This window comes from Megalobrama amblycephala, linkage group LG15 (genome assembly GCF_018812025.1).
Source record: "Megalobrama amblycephala isolate DHTTF-2021 linkage group LG15, ASM1881202v1, whole genome shotgun sequence".
Classification (NCBI taxonomy): Eukaryota; Metazoa; Chordata; class Actinopteri; order Cypriniformes; family Xenocyprididae; genus Megalobrama; species Megalobrama amblycephala.
Window position 1 is genome coordinate 13,645,744 of NC_063058.1, and position 24,326 is coordinate 13,670,069.

A 24,326-nucleotide genomic window follows, 5' to 3' on the forward strand; every position below is an offset into this window, starting at 1 on the left:
TCTTCGGGCCCTCAGATGTCACTGCATCACTCATTGGCATGATTGTGTCAATGACATTACTAAATGGGCCCAGGAATACTTCCAGAAACCACTGTCGGTAAACACAATCCGCTGTGCCATCTGCAGATGCCAACTAAAGCTCTATCATGCAATAGAAAGCCATATGTGAAAATGGTTCATAAGTGCCGTCTTGTCCAAATTTGACATTCTTGTTGGAAATCACGGACACTATGTCCTCTGGGCTAAAGAGGGAGACCTTCCAGCGTGTCATCAGCGTTCAGTTCAAAAGCCAGCATCTCTGATAATATGGGGGTGCATAATTTAAACGGATGAGTTGTAAAAAAATTCATCCCCCTCATAGTTGTCATTAAGTGCAAAATTAGCTATATAGACCAAAACCACTTTTTGTACCAGGCTGTAAACATATATATATATATATATATATATATATATATATATATATATATATATATATTTTCTGCTGTAAAGTTGGGCATTTTGACATGGGGGTCTATGGGATTGACTCTCTTTTGTCTCTAGCAGCCAGTCGATGAATTGCAGTTTAAATCACTTCTGTGTTGGATTCAAGAGAGAATCCGGAAGGTTGCCACTTGAATAGGATACAATAGTGTTTATTGAAAACTGATATTAAACCTGAAGATTCAATCCATTCTGACAGGATATTGTTATGATAGCATGATTTATGATCTCTTTCAAAAAATTCTTTATATGTGTTTTATATTTACATTTCTAATACCATCATATTTCGTCCTCTAATCTGATGTTATTCTCTTTGCAGCTCAGTTGACACTGTAATCAAAGGGTCATATTCATCAATCACACTTAAAGGTGCAGTAAGCGACTGTTCAAAAATGCTGTTGAAAAGTTGCACCACAACAAACGTGTAACAAAAACTGTCCAAAAACTGTCCATTTTGAAATGGTAATCACTAGTTTATATCGCCATCTAGTGGGGGCATCAAAGATAGCTTAGTCAAGCCGAGTTTCTGTACATGTAATATTACTTAAATATATATGATATATTCATATGAATTTGTTAAGACCACACTCCATAAGCCACATCACAATATAAAAAATGGAATTTCAGGAAAATAAAATAGCCTATACAATCGAAAATAGCCTATACTTTCAGTACCCACTTTACATAATCAAAACAATATATATATACACACACACACATATATAAAGCAAACAATGAAATCTCAGTCTTAAAAGTCAACTTTTATTGAGTTGAAATGTTTTGAATTACAGTAACAATGCCAAACAGTTCCTATATCACACTTTACTGCAAACATGAGGTCTATTGTGGAAAATGTGATACAAATATTTGAACACATCTAGTGACATTATCCCTTTAAATTGTATTCATTTAAAATAATTTTTTTAATAAGCACACTTTCAAAAATACTTGATGAGGAACCGATAAATAAATAGCACACGTTTCTGTTACTGAGAAACAACATATACAGAAATAAATCTTTTTATCCCTTATACCTGTGAATGATATCTGTTTCTTTTCATTTTGGTTTTGCTGTTACTGTACTCAAGTGCAGAATGACTAAAAGCCATGAAGTGAGGTAAATTCTTACATTATTCGGAGTGTTGTTTGAGTGTTGTGAGTCCTATAAATAAGCTATCTGTGACCATGTGCAAATACAAAATCAAATATACAAACAAAACAAAAAAAATGAAAAATATGTATTGTTGCCCTATTTTGAAATATTTGGCCTGTCTTCCCTGTACAGCTTCCCTGTATCCCTGTAACCTGTCCAAGTGCTACTTCAGAAACAATTCAACTCACAACAAATTGAATAAATTAGTTGCAAACCTGAGAAATTCATCTAAAAAAGAGAGCAAGTTCAATGTTTGAACACAAAAAGTGAAAGTCTGAATGTACAGCAGTACAGCAAGGCAACAGCTCTCTGATGGACCTTCTAGTCCATTCACATCCATTCCAGAGATTAAGGCAACGGTGTATGAATACATCCCAGAACAAACAAATCAATCTCATACAATCTGTGATATAATTCCCCATCCACAGAAATATTCCTTCTCTTTTACACTCAAAAACCATAGAATGCGCTTTAATCAAATGCCCAGATAACATGCTACATCCTATATAAATTACCATTCTTTGAATTATAATTTAAATTAAAACCAACAATTACTCTGTACATGCCTACGGAGGATCAGCCCTCTGTTCAAAATATTTTAAAATGATTTCCTTTTTCAAAGATGAGAAAACAAGAAGAGACAGATCACTTGTTGTTGGGTTTGTTGTCAAGCTGGAAAAGCTCCTTGATATCAAGCATCGCCTGTTTAATGTTACTTCCAAAGCGGTGAGAATCCTAAAAATAACAAGCAAAAGGGATTATTACACACACACACACACATACATATATAGATAAGGATTCAGTCCTCACTATTAAGATCTTGACCAAAAATTGATGAACCTCTTGATGGAAATAAATATTGTGATGTTAATTCCATCAAGAGGTGCATCAATTTTTGTCTCCTCCAGCACATCCCAAAAACTTTCATTGAATTTAAGGTCTTGACTTAGAGGTGCCAATTCAAAATGATTCTTCATGCTCTCTCCCAACCATTCTTTCACAATTTTAACCCTGGTGAATCTTGGCATTGTCATCCTGGAATATTGCCATGATACTGTACGTCTTCCTACATGGTTGTTTAAGAAATGAAAAGCTACACACTCCATCAATTAGGTTTAAAAGTTAGGTCTATCAAATATAGCATGCTAGAAACACAAAAATCACTGCAATAATAATGATCCAATCATAGACTCTTAAGTATTTGCCTATTTAAATCCAAACAGCGACCTTTTTTTGGCTGGACAGTGTATATTATATTTATTGTATTATTATTATTATTAAATTTGAGATAGAATAAAGTGAACTCACAGTTTCTGGGCTGGAGTGTTTGCTGGATATGTGGAAGTTGATGAGGTCTTCTCCAAGAATAATATATGATACACCATAACCATCATCAGCAACCTAAACAAAACACATATTGGTCACATATTGTTAAAAGAAAATCAATTAAATTATGTAATAAACAGTATTTTCTAACCCTGAAAACATGTTAAGTTCTGTAAAAAAAAAAAAAAAAAAACCTAAAATGGTGCCTAATATATATTACCATTAGTAAGTTTAAAAAAGAAAGAAATTAATACTTTTATTCACCAAGGATGCATTAAATTAATCAAAAGTAACAGTAAAGAAATGTATGGTTTGCGAAAAAATAAAGCAGCACAACCATTTTCAACATTGTTAATAATAAGACATGTTTTTTGAGCAGCAAATCAGCATATTAGAATGATTTCTGAAGGATCATGTGACACTGAAAAGAGGAGTAATGACGCTGAAAATTCAGATTTGATCACAGGAATCAATTACACTTATTAAAATGGAAAAACAGATTATTTTAAATTGTAATAACATTTCTTAATATTAACTGTTTTTACTGTAATTTTGATCAAATAAATACATCATTGAGCAGAAGAGACTTAAAAAACAAAACAAAACAAAAAACACACCAACCCCAAAGTTTTGAACAGTAATGTATACCAATGGTTGGGTTTTCATCATTTCTAGATAGGACAAAGTGTTAGAAACAAGATGTTGAACTTACAGGTCCAAATCCCCCTCCGCTGGTGACGTATTCTGGATGCTTCTTTAAATCAAACATATCGACCTGTTGGAGAGGAGTCTGACTGGTGGACAACCTCCAGGGCTCGGACAATACCTGGAAGAAACCCGACCCGTCACAAACCATACAGCTTCCAAATAGCTCTTATATCAAAACAGAAACATTTTTAGGTTACAAAATCTATTAAATAGTAGGGGTGTAACAGTACACAAAAATGACGGTATGGTACATACCTCGGTTTTGAAGTCATAGTTCGGTATGTTTTCAGTACAACAGGGGGAAAAAACTTTTTTATTAAACAGTGATTTACTGAACCAACTAGGGTTGTCAAATGTATGAAACTGTACCGAAATTTTAAAAATGTGACAATACATTTTGAGCGCTGTTGAGCGGATACTTAAACACCTCTGATTGGCCATTGTGTTCACAAGCTCAACAGATATGTCTGTGATTGGCTACAATGATCAACGCTTCACAAACATGCTGTAAATAAACATCTTTGACGCTCTTCACCGAGTGCTTACGCAGATACATACGGGAGCGTTTGAAAGCAGACGTCTAACAGCTGGGGGCTCGTCCGGGATATTCCCAAGAAAGATGGGACTGAGAAGTCCATCGCTCATCACTGAAGTTGGTACTGAAGTCGGTACTTTTGACAACCCTAGAACAAACTGTTTGTAAATAAAAATAAACTGGGTAAAACTCAAGTTCCGGGGGGTCGTTTCAACCCATGGACTAAAAAAAAACTTGCGGCAACGGTGTAAAAGTAGCCCAATTCCACAGGAAAACTGCGGACTTGGTAACACTGTCCGGACGTACTACATTCGCCAAGTTATCACTGTCATGTGACCTACCAGAGTCACTGCCATTCACAAATCCTCTCCCCTGGCCTCAAGGGATAGTAAAGTGTCCAGTGGATGTACACTTCAGAATCTCGCAGGAAGTAGTAAGTACTTTTTGCCGTGTCTCAAATTTTTCGCCTAATACATATAGTATAGAAGTATGTGATTTCGGATCCAGGCATAGACTCGCTTGCTGTCAGGATTATACTTATGCGAAATGGAAATAAATGTGTGAATTTGTAACATTTACAGTTAAGTACACAACTGTAAGATCTAAGTTATGCGTTGAGGAAAACACGTCTTAAACGCATTAAACAGCACATGCATCTAACATTAGGGCAAGCCATGTGGGTTTATAAGTGCTTAATATAAAGTATGTCTCATGTTGAAGACAACTTTGATGGTTTACTTATCCGGCAGCAGCTCACTCAGTGTCCTTTGTTATTATTATTACTTTTTTTTTTTACATGTGTTTGAAACATCAAAGTATATCGATATAAACAATGTTGTAAATCTGAGTTTAAAATTACGTTCTGCCCACAGAGAAGTTTAAAGGCTTGTTCACACCAAGGACGATAACTATAAAGACAACAATAAATATTTAATTCTAAAAATCGCTCTAAATGTAAAAGAATATCAGAGTCCACACCACAGCTATAACAATAACAATATAGAGGAACGATGTCATTGGGATCACTTTCAGAATTTTTTTTTCCCAGCTGTTGAATGATAAAAAACTGAGCCAATCAGAATCCATTCGAATTTAAGGACTTGCAAATTTAAAATGGAATAATAGAAGTTAATCACAGAGGTCCATAAAAATCCACCAATGTTTGACAAGTCAACCCCCCTTTTCAAGGATACTTTAAAGAAAATGGATATACATGTATAGAAAACAATCGGTCATACCCTCGGAATAAACGGTGAGAAGTATTAACGATGAGCCAAGCTAGCAGTGTAACATAAAATTACCCCAGGTATCCAGCGCTAGTTTCGGCAACAGTGTCTTTTTTCCTTTGAAGTTGCAGTGAAAAAGACTAAGTGTTGTTTTTATTCCACTATATTGACTTCTGCTAAATTCAATGTTAGATTAGATCGATTACACTAGCTAGTCTCACTCGAAACATAGATTACTGATGACATCTGCTGGTTAAAGCCGTGTAAATGCAACAAGAACGGCAAAAACATGTTCAATGTACACACTTTGAAACTGCAGCGCACAAGAAAAAAACAGACCGTTATCGTTCGTTGGTGTGGACGCAAATATGGTTATCGTTATAGTTATCGTTCTTGATGTGGACGTAAATATAGTTATCGTTCTTGGTGTGAACGGGTCTTAAAACAACACTGTATTCATTCGTTACACATGCGTACCGAACTGAAAATGCACGGTACGAATACGTGTACCGTTGCACCCCTATGAAATAGAGCACTTCATTTTGTGACAGGTCTCAAACCTCTTTGAGGAAAGCCGAATCTTCACCGAGGTACTTGGACACTAAGTAGAGGCAGAAAAGATGGCGGTCGATGCCACCTCCTGTCATGGCAAGTCTGTATAAATCCTGGTGTTTTTCTGCTGCCACTTTCAGCAGCTTCAACTTCTCTTCTCTCTGAGAAAATAACAAAAACATGTTGAAATTAGCCGACACAAACACTCACACTGAAACTAGCAAACCATTTAAATTAATCCCACCGTTGCTTTTTCATTCATCATGGCACGGACAAAATCGCAGGTCTGAGTGGTGCAGGAACGCACGGTCTCAGTGCGGCCCTCTCTGAACAGACGCGTCATGGATGCTTCGTACGTCAAGCAGAACTTGCCTTTATCCTACAGCAGGAACAATTTTAACATATTACATGGAAGGAATGATCTGAGGAAGAATCCACAAACATCTAAAAGGTGTGTTCACACTTGTATTTCAGTTCTCTTGGTTCTCTTGGTCCGGACGAAAAAAGAAAATTATACATTTAGTCTTGGTTCACTTAGTGTTCATTTTTAAATGGATAGTTCACCCAAAAATGGAAATTTGATGTTTATCTGCTTACCCCCAGGGCATCCAAGATGTAGGTGACTTCAGTAGAACACAAATGATGATTTTTAACTCCAACCGTTGCCGTCTGTCAGTCGTATAATGCATGTCAATGGGAACTTCATCTATGAGAGTAAAAAAACATGAACAGACAAATCCAAATTAAACCCTGCGACTCGTGACAACACAATGATGTCCTATGTCACGAGCCGCAGGGTTTAATTTGGATTTGTCTGTGCATGTTATTTTTTAATCTCAAAGGTTTTGTTACCATTGACACGCATTATACGACTGACAGACGTCAACGGTTGGAATTAAAAATCATCATTTGTGTTCTACTGAAGAAACAAAGTTTTGGATGCCCTGGAGGTAAGCAGATGAACATCAAATTTTCATTTTTGGGTGAACTATCCCTTTAACACCGAACCTAAAGATACAAAACAAAAAAACGGCTTTTATGATGTATAGTTTGCAAACTTTCTGAACACCCAAAACAATGCTGTGTACTTGGCTAAATGCGCTCGTTGTATGTGTGTACAGGTTAATGGTATCTTTACCAGCTGAGAACTCGTGAAGAGCTTAAAAAATGAGATAAGGAGTCAAAACAGCAACAGGAATTCCAAGCAAACGAAGATCTGCTGTACCGATCTGTAATTGATGAGAAAAATCAGGTATGCTTGAGCATTCTGTCCCTTTTAGGGTCGCATCTTGTGACATCATGTCCTGTTTTTGGTTCGTTTAGATGTCTTTGGTTCATGTTGTGTTCATATTTCAGTGAAACCACACCACACCTTATTTGGTGTGCACCAGGGTTCGGTTGGTGGAGCTCACACTTATTCAAATGAACCGCGCTAACAGAGCAATCTCACCAGAGTCCGTTTTAATCTAACCAAACCTGCCAAGTGTGAACACACCCTCAGAGAATCTCTCGTACTCTGAAGTGTGCCAGCTGGAGGGCGATCTGAATAAAGCCATCAGGGCTTGTCTTGCATTTCTTAATCAGGCCTTTGCCAAAGTCGCTGAAGGGGAATATATGCATGTCCACGTCGTCCGCTAGAGATTGGGCCATTTTCAGAGAGCTGTTGATCACTGTCTGGCACTGTGAAGGAAAGAAGTATTTTCATATTAAACTGAATCAAATGAAAGTAGAGCGTGTCTAAAGTGCACAATAAACATTTTAATTGACCTCTTCTGGGATGTCCCACTGGAGTCTCTGGGGTCCTGGGAGGGTGGGATGGGGGTTTCCTTTGCAGTGACCGTCCTCAGCATAGCCCAGTCGCACTGGATCCGATGACAAGACATGCTAAACACACACAAAACATTTGTAAACATTACATTACATACACTACTGTTCAAAAATTTGAGTTCAGTAAGATTTTGGGGGCAAAGAAATTTATATTTTTATTCAGCAGGGATGCATTAAATTGATCAAAAGTGACAGTAAAGACATTTATAATATTACAAAAGATTTCTATTTCAAACAAATGCTGTTCTTTTGAACTCTTCATCAAGAACCCTGAAAAAATGTATCAGGGTTTCCACAAAAATATTAAGCAGCACAACTGTTTTCAACATATTAGAACGATTTCTGAAGGATCATGTGACACTGAAGACTAGTGTAATGATGCTGAAAATTCAGCTTTGGCATCAGAGGAAAAAATAAAAATGTGAAATATACTAAAATAGAAAACAGTTGTATTAAATTGTAATAATATTTTACAAAATTATAGTTTTTATTGTTTTGGATCAAATAAATGCAGCCTTGGTGAGCATAAGAATCTCATCAACCCCAAACTTGTTTTAAAAGTGTTTTAAAAAATTTTCTTCCTAAACTTCCCAAATTTGACGTTCACATACAAAGCTATGATATTATTTAAAGGTGCTGTATGTAATTTGACTGTACTAAAGCACAAAAATACCATATGTTTGCAGAGATTTAGGAAACATGTTCTGTGTCGGAATGTCTTGGTTTTTTTTTAGTGATGGGACAAATTAAGCTTTTCAAAGCTTCGAATCAATTAAACCAATTGCTTCGCAAAATGGTTCACTGTTTCAAAGCATTCGAAACCCCACACGCTGGTGACCCCTGCTGGTCAGAACAGTGGAAATGCAACAAAAACATGCATGAAAACACCTTTTACAAACCCATTGCATATGTTTTATTTAAAGTAAAATCTATCAAATCATCTAATATGACTAAATATAAAGTGTTTGTATAATATGTGTTCTTTTACCAATTTTCAGGGATTGTTTTGTTTGCTCCATGGATGGCTCAGCTAAACAGGCCAATAAGAGAATATTAAGGACTAATATTCCTTTTAAATATACTTATGTCTAATTAAAACATCTACAAATGTATTAAACTGATCAGAGATCAGGTAAAACCCATAGACACTTGTTCAATGGTTTACCGCTGTGGGGCGATCTCAGTGAATCCGCATGATTCATGGGTTCACAGAGATTACCCCCAGCAGTGAACCACTGAAATTTCGAAATGTTTCGAAACAGTTAAAGGGGATATATCAAGAAAATCTGACTTTTTCTGTGTTTAAGTGCTATAATCAGGTCCCCGGTGCATCTACTCACCCTGAAAACGTGAAAAAGGACAACCCAGTAACTTTGTTTTGGCAAGCCGTTCTCTGCAAGCATTTGGAAAAAACAAGCCACTCAGACTTCGCTCCGCTTGTGACGTAGGAAGGGGATCTTATTATAATATTACCGCCCCTTAATCTGCACAGTTTGAACAATGTAAGGCTGAACACCGTTACTGACAATCGTCATTTTGGCTGTGTGAGATTCTCCAGCTTTGTTGTTGTTGAGCAACCGAAGCGCGAGATGTTAAAGCTCCACCCTCTTCTGGAAAGCGGGCCGGGAGCAGCAGCTCATTTGCATTTAAAGGGACACACACAAAAAAGGCGTGTTTTTGCTCACACCCAAATAGAGTCAAATTTGACAAGCTATAATAAATGATCTGTGGGGTATTTTGAGCTGAAGCTTCACAAACACATCCTGCGGACACCAGAGACTTATATTACATCTTGTGAAAAGGGACATAATAGGTCCTCTTTAAGATGCAGCAATGCCTTGTTTGCTGAAATCACATGACGTTTGATACACACTCCGAACCACTGATTCAAAACAAAAGATCTGTAAAGGTTTCGAAGCTTCGTGAAGCAGTGTTTCAAAATCGCACATCACTACTTTTTCTGTCTTGGTCTCTGTGATCCCACATGCTGCCAATTTACCCAATAGTATTTCGACACCCCTAGTTCACAGTTGGCAGAAAACACAGCATATTGTAGCCATGGAAGCCACCAAACAACCTGGGTCAGAGATCACAGATTCTACCCAACCTAAAAAGCCTCAGCATCCATCTAAAAATCGCTATGACCAGAGGTGTATTAAAACATGAATAAAACAACTTACACTGTAAGGGCCCTATTTTAACTATCTGAAACGCAAGTGTCAAAGCGCGAAGCGCAAGTAACTTTGTGGGCGGGTCTCGACGCTGTTGCTATTTTCCCGGCAGGATAAATGGCTCTTGCGCCCAGCGCAAATCTAAAATGGGTCTGAAGTAGCTTCATTATTCATAGGTGTGGTTTGGGCGTAATGTGAAATAAACCAATCAGAGTGTCAGCTCCCATTCCCTTTAAGAGCGAGATGCGCTCGCGCCATGGCGGATTGCTATTTACATGGCGTACACGTGATGAGTCAGTTAATATATATGTGTGTGTGTGTATTGGCACGATTGTTCAATTAATTAGCCAATTTCGTTCATCATTATAAGTAGTAATAGGCTGAATTGAAAATAGGTAGCCTAATTCTAATACACGCAATGACTATTCATCATTACATTTTTATATTTATGTACACAATAATATTCTTTTACACTGTAATCCTTTTGTTTTTAATATTTGGCATGTTTGTGTGATGCGCATCCCTGTGTGTAATAAGCAAAGTCAACGCGCACTGTGGACGCGCCCAGAGGCGCAGTTTCTACCAACGCGCTCTAACAAAAAAATATTGCGCCATTGACTTTAGACCAGGTTTGAGTTGGTCTATGGCGCAGTCTATTTTCAGCTCCTTAAAATAGCAATGCGCGGGCTATGCGCCTGAACACACCTCCTTTTTTGCGCTGAACCGCCCAGGGAGCGCAAGTTCATTCACTAGTTTAGCGACGTGCTTCTGTGGAGGGAAAAGCGCGCTTTGCGCGGGTGCAAAATAGGAATGACACATGCGTCGGTGTACAAAGTCAATTGCGCTGGGTGCAAGATAGGGCCCTATGGCTTGTTGCCTTCATTTGTCAATTGCGCTAATTCCTGTTGCGTGTCCTCAATCTGGCAACCAGCGTGAGAGTCGAGTCTGAGGAGGAGGGGGCGGGAGTAACAGCCCTCTCTAATGTTTTGAATTTGGACTGCAGTACCCATTTCAACCACTAGCTGTCAATATTACATACTGCACCTTTAAAGGTGCTCTAAGTGATCCTGGGTGGAGTAACTTCCTGTTGACGTTCGAAGTGTTGTCAAACAAAACAGAGGCTAGCTAGACCCTCCCTCCGCCTCCTCCTCCTCCTCCTCCTCCTCCTCCCCCTCCCCTCCATGCTTCCTGAAACAGTCATGAACGCGCATTTAAAATCATTCTTGTCGGTTATTGGCTGGAGCATGTTTATTATGTTTTGTGGTCCAGACTGCACCCGTTTGTTTTTATTGCCGTTTTCAGAGCTTGTGGCGACTACAGAGACCGCGTTTTTTACAGTGTGTTCAGGGAACAGGCAGCTAGCGGATAGTGAGGAGATGTTTGCTGTATGTGACAAAAAATGTTTTGGCCTAAAAACGCGTGATATCACTTAGATCACCTTTAAGAAATTCTTATAGCACAAGAGTCATATGGACAACTTTTATGGTTCTTTTTAGAGCATGACAGTCTGAATTGTCATCCACTTCTATTGTGTGAACAAGAGCAACCAGAACATTCTTCTAAGTCTCTCCTTTTGTGTTGTGCACAGGATTGAACAGGGCCACACAGGGTTGGAATGACAAAGCATGAGTAAATGATGACAGAATATACTTTTTTGGCAAACTGTCCATTTAAGGTCACATAAGAATCTTAGGGTGCCCTCTATAGGCAGAATACTAAGATTTTATATTACTGTTCTGAAGCTAATTCTGTATATGTAAAAATAGATGAAATTTGTGCAATAAGTGACTCAGATATTGTGCAGATCTTCTCCCAAAAACAAAGTACAATATTGCCATTATATAAAAATGTGATTGTATCAAATATGAATTTTAAGAAGGTCTTTCTTGCTAAAACAGTTCACATATCTCAATATTTCAATAAATTGGTTTCTTCACCTCCCATAAATGGCCAATGATAGGTGCATCGGCCCAGGAGTGTTCTGCATTCAATCCCATAGTGCCGTTCTTGAACACAATAAGGTTGAAAGATTTATCAAACCATCTGGAGAAAAAAGAAAAACACACATAACACAAATTATCATTTAAAAAACTACTGTGTTTGAGGTTGGTAAGATTTTTTTTATGTTTTTGAAAGTCTCTTCTGTTTACCAAGGCTGCATTTATTTGATCAAAAATACAGCTAAACAGTAATATTGTGAAATATTATTAAAATGTCTCCAGTCTTCAGCCTTCAGTGACACGTGATCCTTCAGAAATCATTCTAATATCCTGATTTGCTGCTATTATTATCAATGTTGTGCTGCCTAATATGTTTGTGGAAATCATGAAACTTTTTTTTTTACAATTTTTTGATGAAGAGAAAGTTCAAAAGAACAGTATTTATTGAAATAGAAATCTTTTGTAACATTATATGTCTTTACTGTTACTTTTAATTAATTAAATGCACCCTTGCTGAATAAAAGTATTAATTTCTTTCAAAATAAAAAAAAAAATCTTACTGACCCCAAAATTTTGAACAAAAGTGTACACACAGCAAAATCCCCAGAGTTAAATCAACTACTCAGAGAACATATGAATCCCTCTCTACATAGAGTTCAAATAGCACTGAAGCAGAGTTAAAGTTAATGAGATAACATGCTGTTTGTGGAGTTGTTTAATCAGATCTTGAGAGATTTAATGTCTTTTATCTTCAGTTGATTTCATATAAGGCTGTGGCTGGAAGTCCTTTGTGGTTATTGTGTTTCTCTTCAGTGATTATGCTTGTTAATAGCAGGTGTTCATCACTAATGCTCAATCATAACTTAATCACTTAATTAACTTTAACTCTACTTCAGTGTTACTTTAACACTATATAGAGAGGGACCATATGTAATCTGAGCAGAGTTGATTTAACTCTGGGGATTTTGCTGTACATTAAATAAAAAATTATATTGATATAAAATTATATAAAAATGCTAAATATATTATGCTTCTCAGTATGTGATTTTATAATCTAATTTTATTATAATCAAGAGAGATCTCAGTCACCTGTCATAGCACTTTCCGTGAAGCAGAGATTTGGCATAGCTGTCCAGCGACCGAACCGGATTGTCCGGCTCATAACGCTGTTCGGTATCGTCCAAAGTAACAAAGAAAGCGGCCTTTTCCACAGCATCCAGAGACTGCTTGTTCTTCCCACGACTAAAGAACTGAGAGCGGGCTTTGGCCCAGGGAACTCTGGGTAATGGGAAACAAATGCATAGATATAATCACTTGGCTCATTGCATGTCCTTTTATTTGCTTTGATCACATTTTATTGAACAGAAAGAGAGGAAATACACATCTAGTTTCCTGAATGAAAGCTGAATTTTGTAGATATAGCACCCTCAGAATATTCCCTGCTAAACTCCAGGGAAATGCAACAACAAAACTTAATTAAAGAGGCCATATTATGCCCTTTTACAAAGTCTTGATTTTGTTTTTGGGGTCTACTAGATTAGGTTTTAAAGAGGACCTATTATGCAAAATTCACTTTTACATGGTGTTTGAACATAAATATCTCAGCAGTGTGTACACAATCACCCTATAATGGTAAAAATCCACCCACTTCTCTTTTTGTGTAGCTTTTGTGACATCACATATGCTTAGTCCCCACCCACGACTGCTGACGGACTTTGTCCTATTAGCATAGACCCCGCCCTGAGTGAGCTGTACACAGTCCACCATGTTTATCTTCTCGCCAGCATTAGGTACTGCTTTCACTTTAATACACAGATCTAATACACACATGCAAATTCTTTACTTGCTACCTACGTTCACAGACTGTTTATGTGAACTTTGTGTGTTTTTGACATTAACCTTGTGTGTATTTGACAGTTTAAGCGCAATAACACGTGAAAGAGAACTTTGCGACGCGCCGTCTGTCAGCTTTCTGTGCGCGTGCTTCATCTGTGTGCGCTCAGAAAACCAAATATCAGAAGTTTAGACTGATATGGCTTTAAAACGCATGCAGAAAATAAACTTTCATGATGATGAAAAACTGCTATGTTCTCTTCTGGAAGGCGGGGCGGGGAGCAGCAGCTCATTTGCATTTAAAGATACATGCATGAAAACAGCATGTTTTTCCTTCCACTCAAAAATGGGCATTTACAACATGGTATAATAAATGATCTGTGGGGTATTTTGGTATTAATTTGAAGAAGTTATTACTCCACCACCTGCGTGACATCATTCACCAACATGGCTGAACGACAGGTTAGCGACAATACGGTTTTGGGAAACAGTATCGTACTATGGTAGTGAAGCAGCGAGTTAAGTTGTTGTACGACAAATGCAGCCCAGAGGTGCGTTTCCCAAATAACGATGTTACTTACTGCTGAACTACTATAGTACGATGCATCGTTGAACAAATTAACTAGCTAGTCACGACTGTTCCCCGAAACAGTATTGTTGCAAACTTGTCGTTCTTGTAGTTTTGACATGCCCTGACATTTTGTGCTTTTTTCAGTTGTTCATAAACATATAAATGACAAAAGTGTCATTACACTGTATTCAGCACAAACTAGGCTACAATAATATGTGAGCAACATGTATGTACATGTTTGAATTTTTGAAGGAATAACGTTTATGCGTGGTTATTGAAAAAACAAAAAACTTAAGTCACTGAAATAAGGCCAAAAAAATAATAATTATATATGTGTTCACAAGACTTCTTGAGGTTGAAGACTAGAGTTTTTGCTTAAAAATTATGTAAAAATTATCCTGCCTACTTGTTCATATAAAACGACATATTTATTTAGATTTTGTAAGACATTTTTTGTCAAGAAACACAGTATGCGTGGAGGCGTGAATCTTCATGAATAATGCTGTGATTCACACCTGAGAAGACAAAAGATCCACATCATAATGACCTGAATTACCCGCATAATAATATTATAACTTGCTAGAATTTCTACTATAAATTATGGACATGGCATTAGAGGACTAATTCTCATTTTCCTCAGTTATTTTGCTTTATTTCCAGATTAAATCAAATTCTTGTTCTGACGTACTACAGCACGTACGCACATGCGCACTCTTCAAAAACGGTGCTTTAAATCTCTTGACAAACTAAAATATATAAATGACATTTGTATATATTCTAAATAAAAGATATACATTGCACATAATGTCAGCTTGCTTATTTTTCTCAAGATAACGATTTATTAAGTCCACATGTCATAAAAACAAGAAACTATATCTCTAACCTCAGCTGAAGAGCTGTCGTTCCAACCACACAAGTTTGTGATGCAGTTTGCGAATGTTCGTTTGAACTGTGGCTTTGGGAAACACCAAATCGTTGAACTATGTAAGTAACGACGGAACTTAGCAATGTTAGATGGCTAACGATGCTTTTGGGAAACGCACCCCAGAGCGGTCAGACTTAAAATGATTTCCAGAAATGCAGATTTAAAACCACATACGAATGTAGCTAGAAACAGATTTGTCAAAAACGCATTTCATGAGATTTTTTGCCATTCTCACACTTGCTAAATCTGATCAGATTTCAATTGGATATGTGCAAAAATCTGATTTGGACTCACAGTGTGAACGTAGCCTAACACACTACTAACGCAACTCAACCAGGCCTTGCCCTCTTTTTTTGTATATGTTTTCACTAAAGAAAGCTGAAAGTGTAAAAAAGCATAAGTGGTCCTCTTTAATGTAGTCTCATTGACCATTTTTATTTTACCAGGCTGCCAAAAGTAGAAATATTTTTAATTAAATTAAATAATAATTATAAAATATGCAGTCACCTGTCGCCCGCTGTCAAAGCAGCCAGCAGCTCCTCTCCTGGCTGAGGTTTGGACTTGTCCGCCAAGATCCTTTCAATCTGCTGCTCAATTTCTCGAGGCAACAGCAACCGTCCGTCGTAAAACATCCACACCTTGTAAAAGCGGCCCTTGTGAAATACGGCGATGTGTCTGCTCTCATTCACATGCTGAAGGACGTCTGATGGAGAATATGAACATGATACATCCATCCATAATAAATGTGACATTATTCTGTGGTTCATTCAACAATTATTTGTGCAACTGAAATTGTGTCATATTTAGGCTGTATTTGTTATGGGTTAAATGATTAGTGGCAGTTAGTAGACAATGATGAGAAAAGCAGGTGAAAGTAAATGAGAAGAAAGGACAAATGCTTGTTTTTTTATATACATTGTGCAACTTATTACATGACTGCTAATCAAATATAAAAACAAATATATGAAATATTGATTTGAATAAAAAGGATTTATGTAGAAAATTGGCCGCTCGTGACAAATAGTCAATTACACAAAAATATTTGGATTCGAAAAATAAATAAAATAATAATAAAAATTATTTTTATGAATCTAATAAAAGTTATATTTTATTTTATTATATAAAATATGTAATTACAAATTATTTTAATATTATTTAGATATTTTTATGTGGTACCAGTTTCTAAAATTCCAATAATTAATAGTAATAAATTAGTAATACATTATTATATTTATTATTATTATTATTATGTGGTCTGATGGAGGAGATACATGACATTTATTATTATGCACTCTGAATTATAGTTATTCTGAATATATATATATATATATATATATATATATATATATATATATATATATATATATATATATTAGTTTAGTAATAATTTATTATTAGATTTTAAATTGTAATAATTAGTGACTAAATTCCATAGATTTCACTGACAATATATTTTATTATTATTACATTATTATATTAATTTTCTAAATGTCATAAAAAAGTCAAGTACATTAGTTAGTACAAAAAACTAATTCGACATTTAAAAAATTTCCCACTTGAATATTAAATATTACATTCATTTTCTAATCAATACTGTTTATTAAGTCATAAAAGAAAGTATAGTTTACTGAACTAGAATCAGTTCAGCATTTAAAACCACTTACACGCTTGTGTCCCACTTGAGTTTATGTTATAAATTAGTGGCAATAAAAACAACAGATATCTTTCATTGGAAATACTACATGACCAGAGGGGTGTAAAAACATGTGATTTCCTGTTCCTCATTCATCCTGTTTAAGATAACAGGTTAATCATTAAATCACACAAATAGGTTATCAAGTTATGAAACTGTTAAGCACAAGTTGAGCACATAAACCAAATCCCTCGCCATCTGCTTCCTCTAGAAACATCAGCTATTTAGAGTGCAGTATTAAAAGCAAACCCAAATCACAGTGTTGTGAACCAAACCGCATTCTAGGCCCACCGCAGACACTCACTAGCATCTAAAAAGCGGGTTAATATTGCAAAATGAAGGCACATGAGAGAAGCTCTACCTGCTTCTACACCTGGAACTCGACTGGTGTTGAACATACGCTCGTACTGAGATGAGCACATGGGGATAGTGTTTAGAACCATGAGCTGTGAAGCAGAAAGGGAAGGTCAAACACGAACAGGAGAAACAAGGAAGAAACCCAAAATACCACTATGGAAACCTGGAGAGGAAAACAGAGTAATGGAAAACTAGAAAGAAAGTGAAGGAGTGAAGTGAAGGATCATCAGGAGAGACGAATTAGCCTCTGGATAACAGCACAGTACAACTGATAAGCAAATGAGATTGTCTAAGAACAATTTCACAACAGTGGTGACCAATATATTGGTCAGGCAGATAAAATGTATGATATCTGCTATTTTAAGATTATTAGTGGTCGCCTAATATGTGTTTTGCAATGGTCTAGGCCAATTAATAGGGTGACTGATCAACATTAAAAAAAAGATTGTAAAATAAAACATTCAAAAAATTGCTGAAACAATACTTGTTATTTCATACAATATTTAAAATATACAAACGAATACATTATTATTTATAATATAAATAAAACAATAATAATATAACATAAAATAATGTATTTTTATGATATTCTGGTGTATCACTATTATCGTAATTGGCTAACGACCATTGATTAAAAATTACCTGTCATATTAAAATTATTATATGATTAAAATAATTAATAATGATCTATAATTAAAAATTATATATAAAGAAATTGTACCCAAAACGCAAATTAAGGAAGTCATACAAGTTACGAATTACACAAGGGTGAATAAATTAAAATAATAATAAAATAATATTTAAAATTATAAATTATATAAAAATAAGTATTATATTATTAAAATAAAATAATATAATACAATAAAAAATACAATATTATTTATTCATAAATAATAATAATAGCAATATGAACAAATGAATATATTATTTATTATAATAATGATTATTATCATTATGCATTTTTTACAGCTATTTAAAGGATTAGTTCACTTCAGAATTAAAATTTGCTGATAATTTACTCACCCCCATGTCATTCAAGATGTTTGTCTTTCTTTCTTCAGTCGGAAAGAAATTAAGGTTTTTGAGGAAAACATTCCAGGATTTTTCTCCATATAGTTGTCATGATCACCAGTTGGAGTGCCTTGGTTAGCCACCAGAGGGCACTCCACCCCGGACTATTGCCTCACCTCTTCGGACTTCATTTCCCATAACCCACTTCCCGGACTCATTATCACTTCATTGCACCCAGCTGTCCTCCACTCATGTTATTAGTGTCTGTCTATTTATACCCTGTTGTTTCAGTCATTTGTTGTCGAGTCTTAAGCTATGGTCACATGCACTCCTGGTTTCTTATTTTCTTGTTTGGTTTATGTTTTCTTGTTTTGTGTGGACCGATTCTGTGGATTTTGACTCTTGCCTGGATGTACTACGTTTTTGGATTGCCCTATTAAAGCTGCACTTGGATCTTACCTACTAGTCTCAGTGCCTTCTGTGACAATAGTGGACTTCAGTGGGGACCGATGGGTTAAAGGTCAAAATGTCAGTTTCAGTGCAGCTTCAAAGGGCTCTACACGATCCAAGCCGAGGAATAAGGGTCATTTTCTAAAAAAAAATTTTAACCACAAATTCTCATCTTGAAATTATCAGGAAATTTTAATTCTGAAGTGAACTAATCCTTTAACTTTTTTTTTTAATTGGCTAATTCATTATATGTATCATTATTATCGATATTGGCTAATGATCATTCTCACTTGCCCTAAAGGCGTTACCACCAGTAACCTGTCAGTTTCAAAACCTACTGAAATCTGTATAAATGTTTAGATTGAAGGAATCCAGAAGTATTCTGCTACTGCTAGACATGTCCAAGAGAGATTTGGTCTCAACTTTTTGATCATTAAATTGTATGATTTCATAATAACATTGAATTAGCCATCATTGTCCACCCTGCTCTTTAGAAATCAGCCAGTGAAAAGCCTGTATCAGTCGACCACTGTAAATCAATACGCACTACTGTTCTACTGTCTACTGTGCTGTTGTCCTGAGGCGGAGGCTGCCGGAGCTGAGGAAGGAGTGTGGGTTATCAGTGGGTCGTGGCGGACGAGTCCCTCCTCTTACCTGTCTCAAGCCCAGGAATGCGGGACGTGTTAAACATCCGCTCCCACTGTGCAGAGCACAGCGGCACTCGGTTCTCCAGCAAGTATAACTGTGCATGTGGTGTGTGAGTGCACATAGCAAAAGCAGCAACGTCCGGGTGCGAGGAACAAAACAGAAGATCGTTTATGAGGGGGGCTCTTTCACAGTCATGCAGATAGAGTAGAGGGGGTTATATATTTATATTAATCACAGTGGTGTGAAAAAGTTCTTGCCCTCTTCCTGATTTTTTTTATCTTTTTGCATGTTTGTCACACTTTAATGTTTCAGATCAAACTAATTTAAATATGAATCAAAGATAACACAAGTAAACACAACATGCAATTTTTAAATGAAGGTTTTTATTATGAAGGGAAAACAAAATCCAAACTCACATGGCCCTGTGTGAAAAAGTGCTGATAAAACATAACTTAACTGTGGTTTATCACACCTGAGTTCAGTTTCTCTAGCCACACCCAGGCCTGATTACTGCCACACCTGTTCACAATCAAGAAATCACTTAAATAGGACCTGCCTGACAAAGTGAAGTAGACCAAAAGATCCTCAAAAGCTACACATCATGTTGAGAGCCAAAGAAATTCAGGAACAAATGAGAAAGAAAGTAATTGAGATCTATCAATCTGGAAAAGGTTATAAAGCCATTTCTAAAGCTTTGGGACTCCAGCGAACCACAGTGAGAAAACATGGAACAGTGGTGAACCTTTCCAGGAGTGGCCGGCTGACCTAAATTACCCCAAGAGCGCAGCGACGACTCATCCGAGAGGTCACAAAAGACCCCACAACAACATCCAAAGAATTGCAGGCCTCACTTGCCTCAGTTAAGGTCAGTGTTCATGACTCCACCATAAGAAAGAGACTGGGCAAAAATGGCCTGCATGGCAGAGTTCCAAGACGAAAACCGCTGCTGAGCAAAAAGAACATAAAGGTTTGTCTCAGTTTTGCCAGAAAACATCTTGATGATCCCCAAGGCTTTTGGGAAAATACTCTGTGCACTGACGTGACAAAAGTTGAAATTTTTGGAAGGTGTGTGTCCCATTACGTCTGGCGTAAAAGTAACACAGCATTTCAGAAAAAGAACCATACCAACAGTAAAATATGGTAGTGGTAGTGTGGTGGTCTGGGGCTGTTTTGCTGCTTCAGGCCCTGGAAGACTTGCTGTGATAAATGGAACCATGAATTCTGCTGTCTACCAAAAAATCCTGAAGGACAATGTCTGGCCATCTGTTCGTGACCTCAAGCTGAAGCAAACTTGGGTTCTGCAGCAGGACAATGATCCAAAACACACCAGCAAGTCCACCTCTGAATGGCTGAAGAAAAACAAAATGAAGACTTTGGAGTGGCCTAGTCAAAGTCCTGACCTCAATCCTATTGAGATGCTGTGGCATGATCTTAAAAAGGCGGTTCATGCTCGAAAACCCTCCATTACAACAATTCTGCAAAGATGGGAGTGGGCCAAAATTCTCCACAGCGTTGTAACAGATTCATTGCAATTTATCGCAAATGCTTGATCGCAGTTGTTGCTGCTAAGGGTGGCCCAACCAGTTATTAGGTTTAGGGGGCAAGCACTTTTTCACACAGGGCCATGTGGGTTTGGATTTTGTTTTCCCTTGCATGTTGTGTTTACTTGTGTTATCTTTAATTAATATTTAAATTTGTTTGATGATCTGAAACATTCAAGTGTGACAAACATGCCAAAAAATAAATCAGGAAGGGGGCAAGCAAAAATGTGATACAATATATAATGTAATGATCATGTAAAAACTACATTGTGACATATATACAGTTATCGCAATATATAGTGACTCACACCAAAATTTTATTCATGGTGACTACCTCTACTGCAATATTGCTTTTTACATAATGTATCTACAAATAAAAGCAATAAACTAACCAACAAGCCCAAGCCTCTTCATTTCCTTCTGTGAAATCAAAGACCTCGTGATCACTGAAGCTCAATTGACAGAAGTTAATGTTTCATCTGAACTTCTGAGTAGTACTTTACCACCACTGACCCATACATTACCATGTAACATTATGTAACACCTATAAAACGTTAACAATCCAGGAGAACGTAATATACCTAAAGGAAAAGTTCATCCAAAAGAGTCAGTACTTTGTGTGAGGAACAGACTGACATTCAATCCTGGCCGGTCAGTAAAACCACTGTCATTTAACACCATTACACCAGTGAGAATAAGATTTGAGAGTTTTTGTGGCCTGTTTCACAGAAAGCTATTGTCTGACTTCAAAAGGACACGAGTCAAATTGGCTAGTTTTTGTTATTAACAGTTGCTGGGTCATTCGGCAAAATATCTTTGTGTTCCATGGTTCATGCAGGTGACATGATAGCAAAATGTTTTACTTTTAGGGCAAACTATGTTTCTTTAAGTCTAATATCTATATTATGTAGGCACACCAAGGATGATAAGTATAACAATAACATTTATCCTTATAACAGTAACAATAAATAATTGCAGAATCCACACCACAACTATTACAATAATGGCACAGAGAAACTGTAGGAATCGCTTTCGCAATTTTTTCCAGCTGATGAATGATAAAAACATTGTTCTTGGCATGAACAGGCCTTTAAGGTGGATATTCTGGTGTGGTAATTGTGTGGTAATCAGTGGTAAAACTAAGCCATTATCCTACAGACAAATATGTTTATGTTACAGACTCACTGGTTTGATCTGTGCTCTGTCCAGTTTTCTTCTGTACAGCATGATGGCGTGGATGGCATTGCCGGCACGGGCGGCTTGGAGGGAAGTGGGGATCACATAGAGGAAGTCCTGATAAGGAAAGAGAAAGTGACATTGATTGACTTTCCTGAGATGTTACCGTTGAACAGTGTTATGAACTTATTACAGGAACATCTAATCTAACACCTAATCTCCCTTGAGCAACCTAGAGTTAAATTAGTTACAAGCAACTTTCCAGTCACCAGCTCTAAGCCTTAAAGGGATATTTCACCCAAAAATGAAAATTATCCCATGATTTACTCACTCTCAAGCCTCATCTTCTTTTTAGACGAACACAATCAGGGTTATATTAAAAACTATCCCAAATCTTCCAAGCTTTATAATGGGAGTGAATGGTACCATTTTGTTTTGAAGCCCATAAAAGTATATCCATCCATCATAAAAGTAATCCATATGACTCCAGGAGGTTAATAAAGGCCTTCTGAAGCAAAGCGATGAGTTTTTGTAAGAAAAATAACCATATTTAAACTTTATAAACTAAAATAACTAGCTTCCGGGAGACAACCGTATGGATACTGCGCAAGTCGACTTGCGCCACAAGAGTAACCTCTGAAGTGACGCATGATGTAGGAGTAGAGTAAGCTTAAACGCCTCTCGCGGTTCAAACGAATAGCGCTGGGCAACAAACTCAAGCTCCTCTTCTCTTGTATCGAAATCCTCTGACATTTCTCTTTTAAAAAATAAATTCGTGACCGGGTTTTTTGTTTTGCTCTATTGTCTGCGCTTCCACATTTGTCAATACGTCATGTGTTGGTTCAGAAGTTACTCTTTCGCTGTAAATCGATGTGTACGGCCGTCTGCCGAAAGCTAGTTATAATAGTTTATAATGTGTTAAATAAGGATATTTTTCTTACAACCCATTGCTGCGCTTCGGAAGGCCTTCATTAACCCCCTGGAGCCGTATGGATTACTTTTATGATGGATGGATGTGCTTTTTTGGGCTTCAAAATCTCACACCCCCTTCACTACCATTATAAAGCTTGGAAGAGCCAGGATATTTTTTTAAAGGATTAGTTCACTTTAAATTTAAAATTACCTCAAGCTTTACTCACCCTCAAGTGTGTAGGACTTTCTTCTTTCTGATGAACACAATCAGAGTTATATTAATAAATATCCTGACGAATCCAAGCTTTATAATGGCAGTGAACGGGACCAATAAGTTTGAAGCTCAAGAAAGTGTATCCATCCAAAGCAAAACATACTCCACATGGGGGTTAATAAGGCCTTTTAAAGCAAAGTGATGCATTTGTGTAAGAAAAATACGTATTTCGTATTCAACTTATAAAAAGTAAAGTTTGTTGAATACGGAAGGCGTATTTTACTTTATAACTTGTTAAATATGGATATTTTTCTTACACAAATGCATAGCTTCACTTCAGAAAGCCTTTATTAACCCCCCGGAGCCGTGTGGAGTACGTTTATGATGGATGGATGCACTTTCTTCAGCTTCATACTCGTTGGTAACACTCACTGCCATTATAAAGCTTGGATGTGTCAGGATATTTTTTAATATAACTCTGATTGTGTTCATCAGAAAGAAGATAGTCATATACACCTAGGATGGCTTGAGGACAAGTAAATCGTGAGAAAATTTTAATTTTTGGGTGAATTATCCCTTTAATCACTACACCACAAAATTGGTGCCGTGACCCGGATGGTAGATTTATGAAAATAGTTTGCACTACAAGCAAAAAAAGTTAAATTCTCTCATATTTTAATGGATTATTTTTGAATTTCATCATTGAATATGTTTTTGACTGACAATTTATTTATTTTTAACAAAAAACAAACAAACCATTGCATAGTAGTTGCTGTTGACCATGATTGGCCCTCGACCTCTGAGGTAAATATACTCCTCCCACCAGTCGCTGACCTGAGAGGATGACAGCAGAACAAAGTTAAATATTCATATTTTAAGGCACAAATCTCAAATAAAGGTACATTAAGGTTCATTATTTAAGAAGCTTCATGTTATTTTGAAAGAAAGACATACTTGAAATATAGGTTCTAAGGCATTTTTATAGTTATAATAAGACTGCAAATTTTTTAAAAATGTTCCCTAAATCCCTCAAGAAAAGTTAAGAGTACCTTTGAATAGTAGGTGCAGTGTGAACTT

The 24,326-nt window shown here is 36.6% G+C and overlaps 1 protein-coding gene across 3 annotated transcripts in view; it reads right to left on the reverse strand.

The window, feature by feature from the left end:
• Window positions 1-1,222: 1,222 nt before the first annotated feature.
• The window catches only part of cpt1ab (carnitine palmitoyltransferase 1Ab (liver)), a 35,923-nt gene continuing 12,819 nt past the window's right edge, over window positions 1,223-24,326 (reverse strand). For 2 of the 3 annotated variants that reach the window (XM_048158344.1, XM_048158343.1), the window contains exons 7-19: window positions 24,006-24,083; window positions 22,133-22,240; window positions 19,413-19,500; window positions 15,755-15,950; window positions 13,008-13,196; window positions 11,916-12,021; window positions 7,748-7,864; window positions 7,496-7,660; window positions 6,225-6,359; window positions 5,989-6,141; window positions 3,672-3,785; window positions 2,942-3,034; window positions 1,223-2,368 (exon numbers count right to left, since the gene is read on the reverse strand). In XM_048158344.1, the coding sequence (XP_048014301.1) occupies window positions 2,279-2,368; window positions 2,942-3,034; window positions 3,672-3,785; window positions 5,989-6,141; window positions 6,225-6,359; window positions 7,496-7,660; window positions 7,748-7,864; window positions 11,916-12,021; window positions 13,008-13,196; window positions 15,755-15,950; window positions 19,413-19,500; window positions 22,133-22,240; window positions 24,006-24,083 (1,632 nt within the window). In that variant the 3' untranslated portion in view covers window positions 1,223-2,278. Of the gene's footprint in view, window positions 2,369-2,941; window positions 3,035-3,671; window positions 3,786-5,988; window positions 6,142-6,224; window positions 6,360-7,495; window positions 7,661-7,747; window positions 7,865-11,915; window positions 12,022-13,007; window positions 13,197-15,754; window positions 15,951-17,301; window positions 17,387-19,412; window positions 19,501-22,132; window positions 22,241-24,005; window positions 24,084-24,326 lie in introns of all 3 variants that reach the window. The other variant, XM_048158345.1, reaches the window with a different exon arrangement.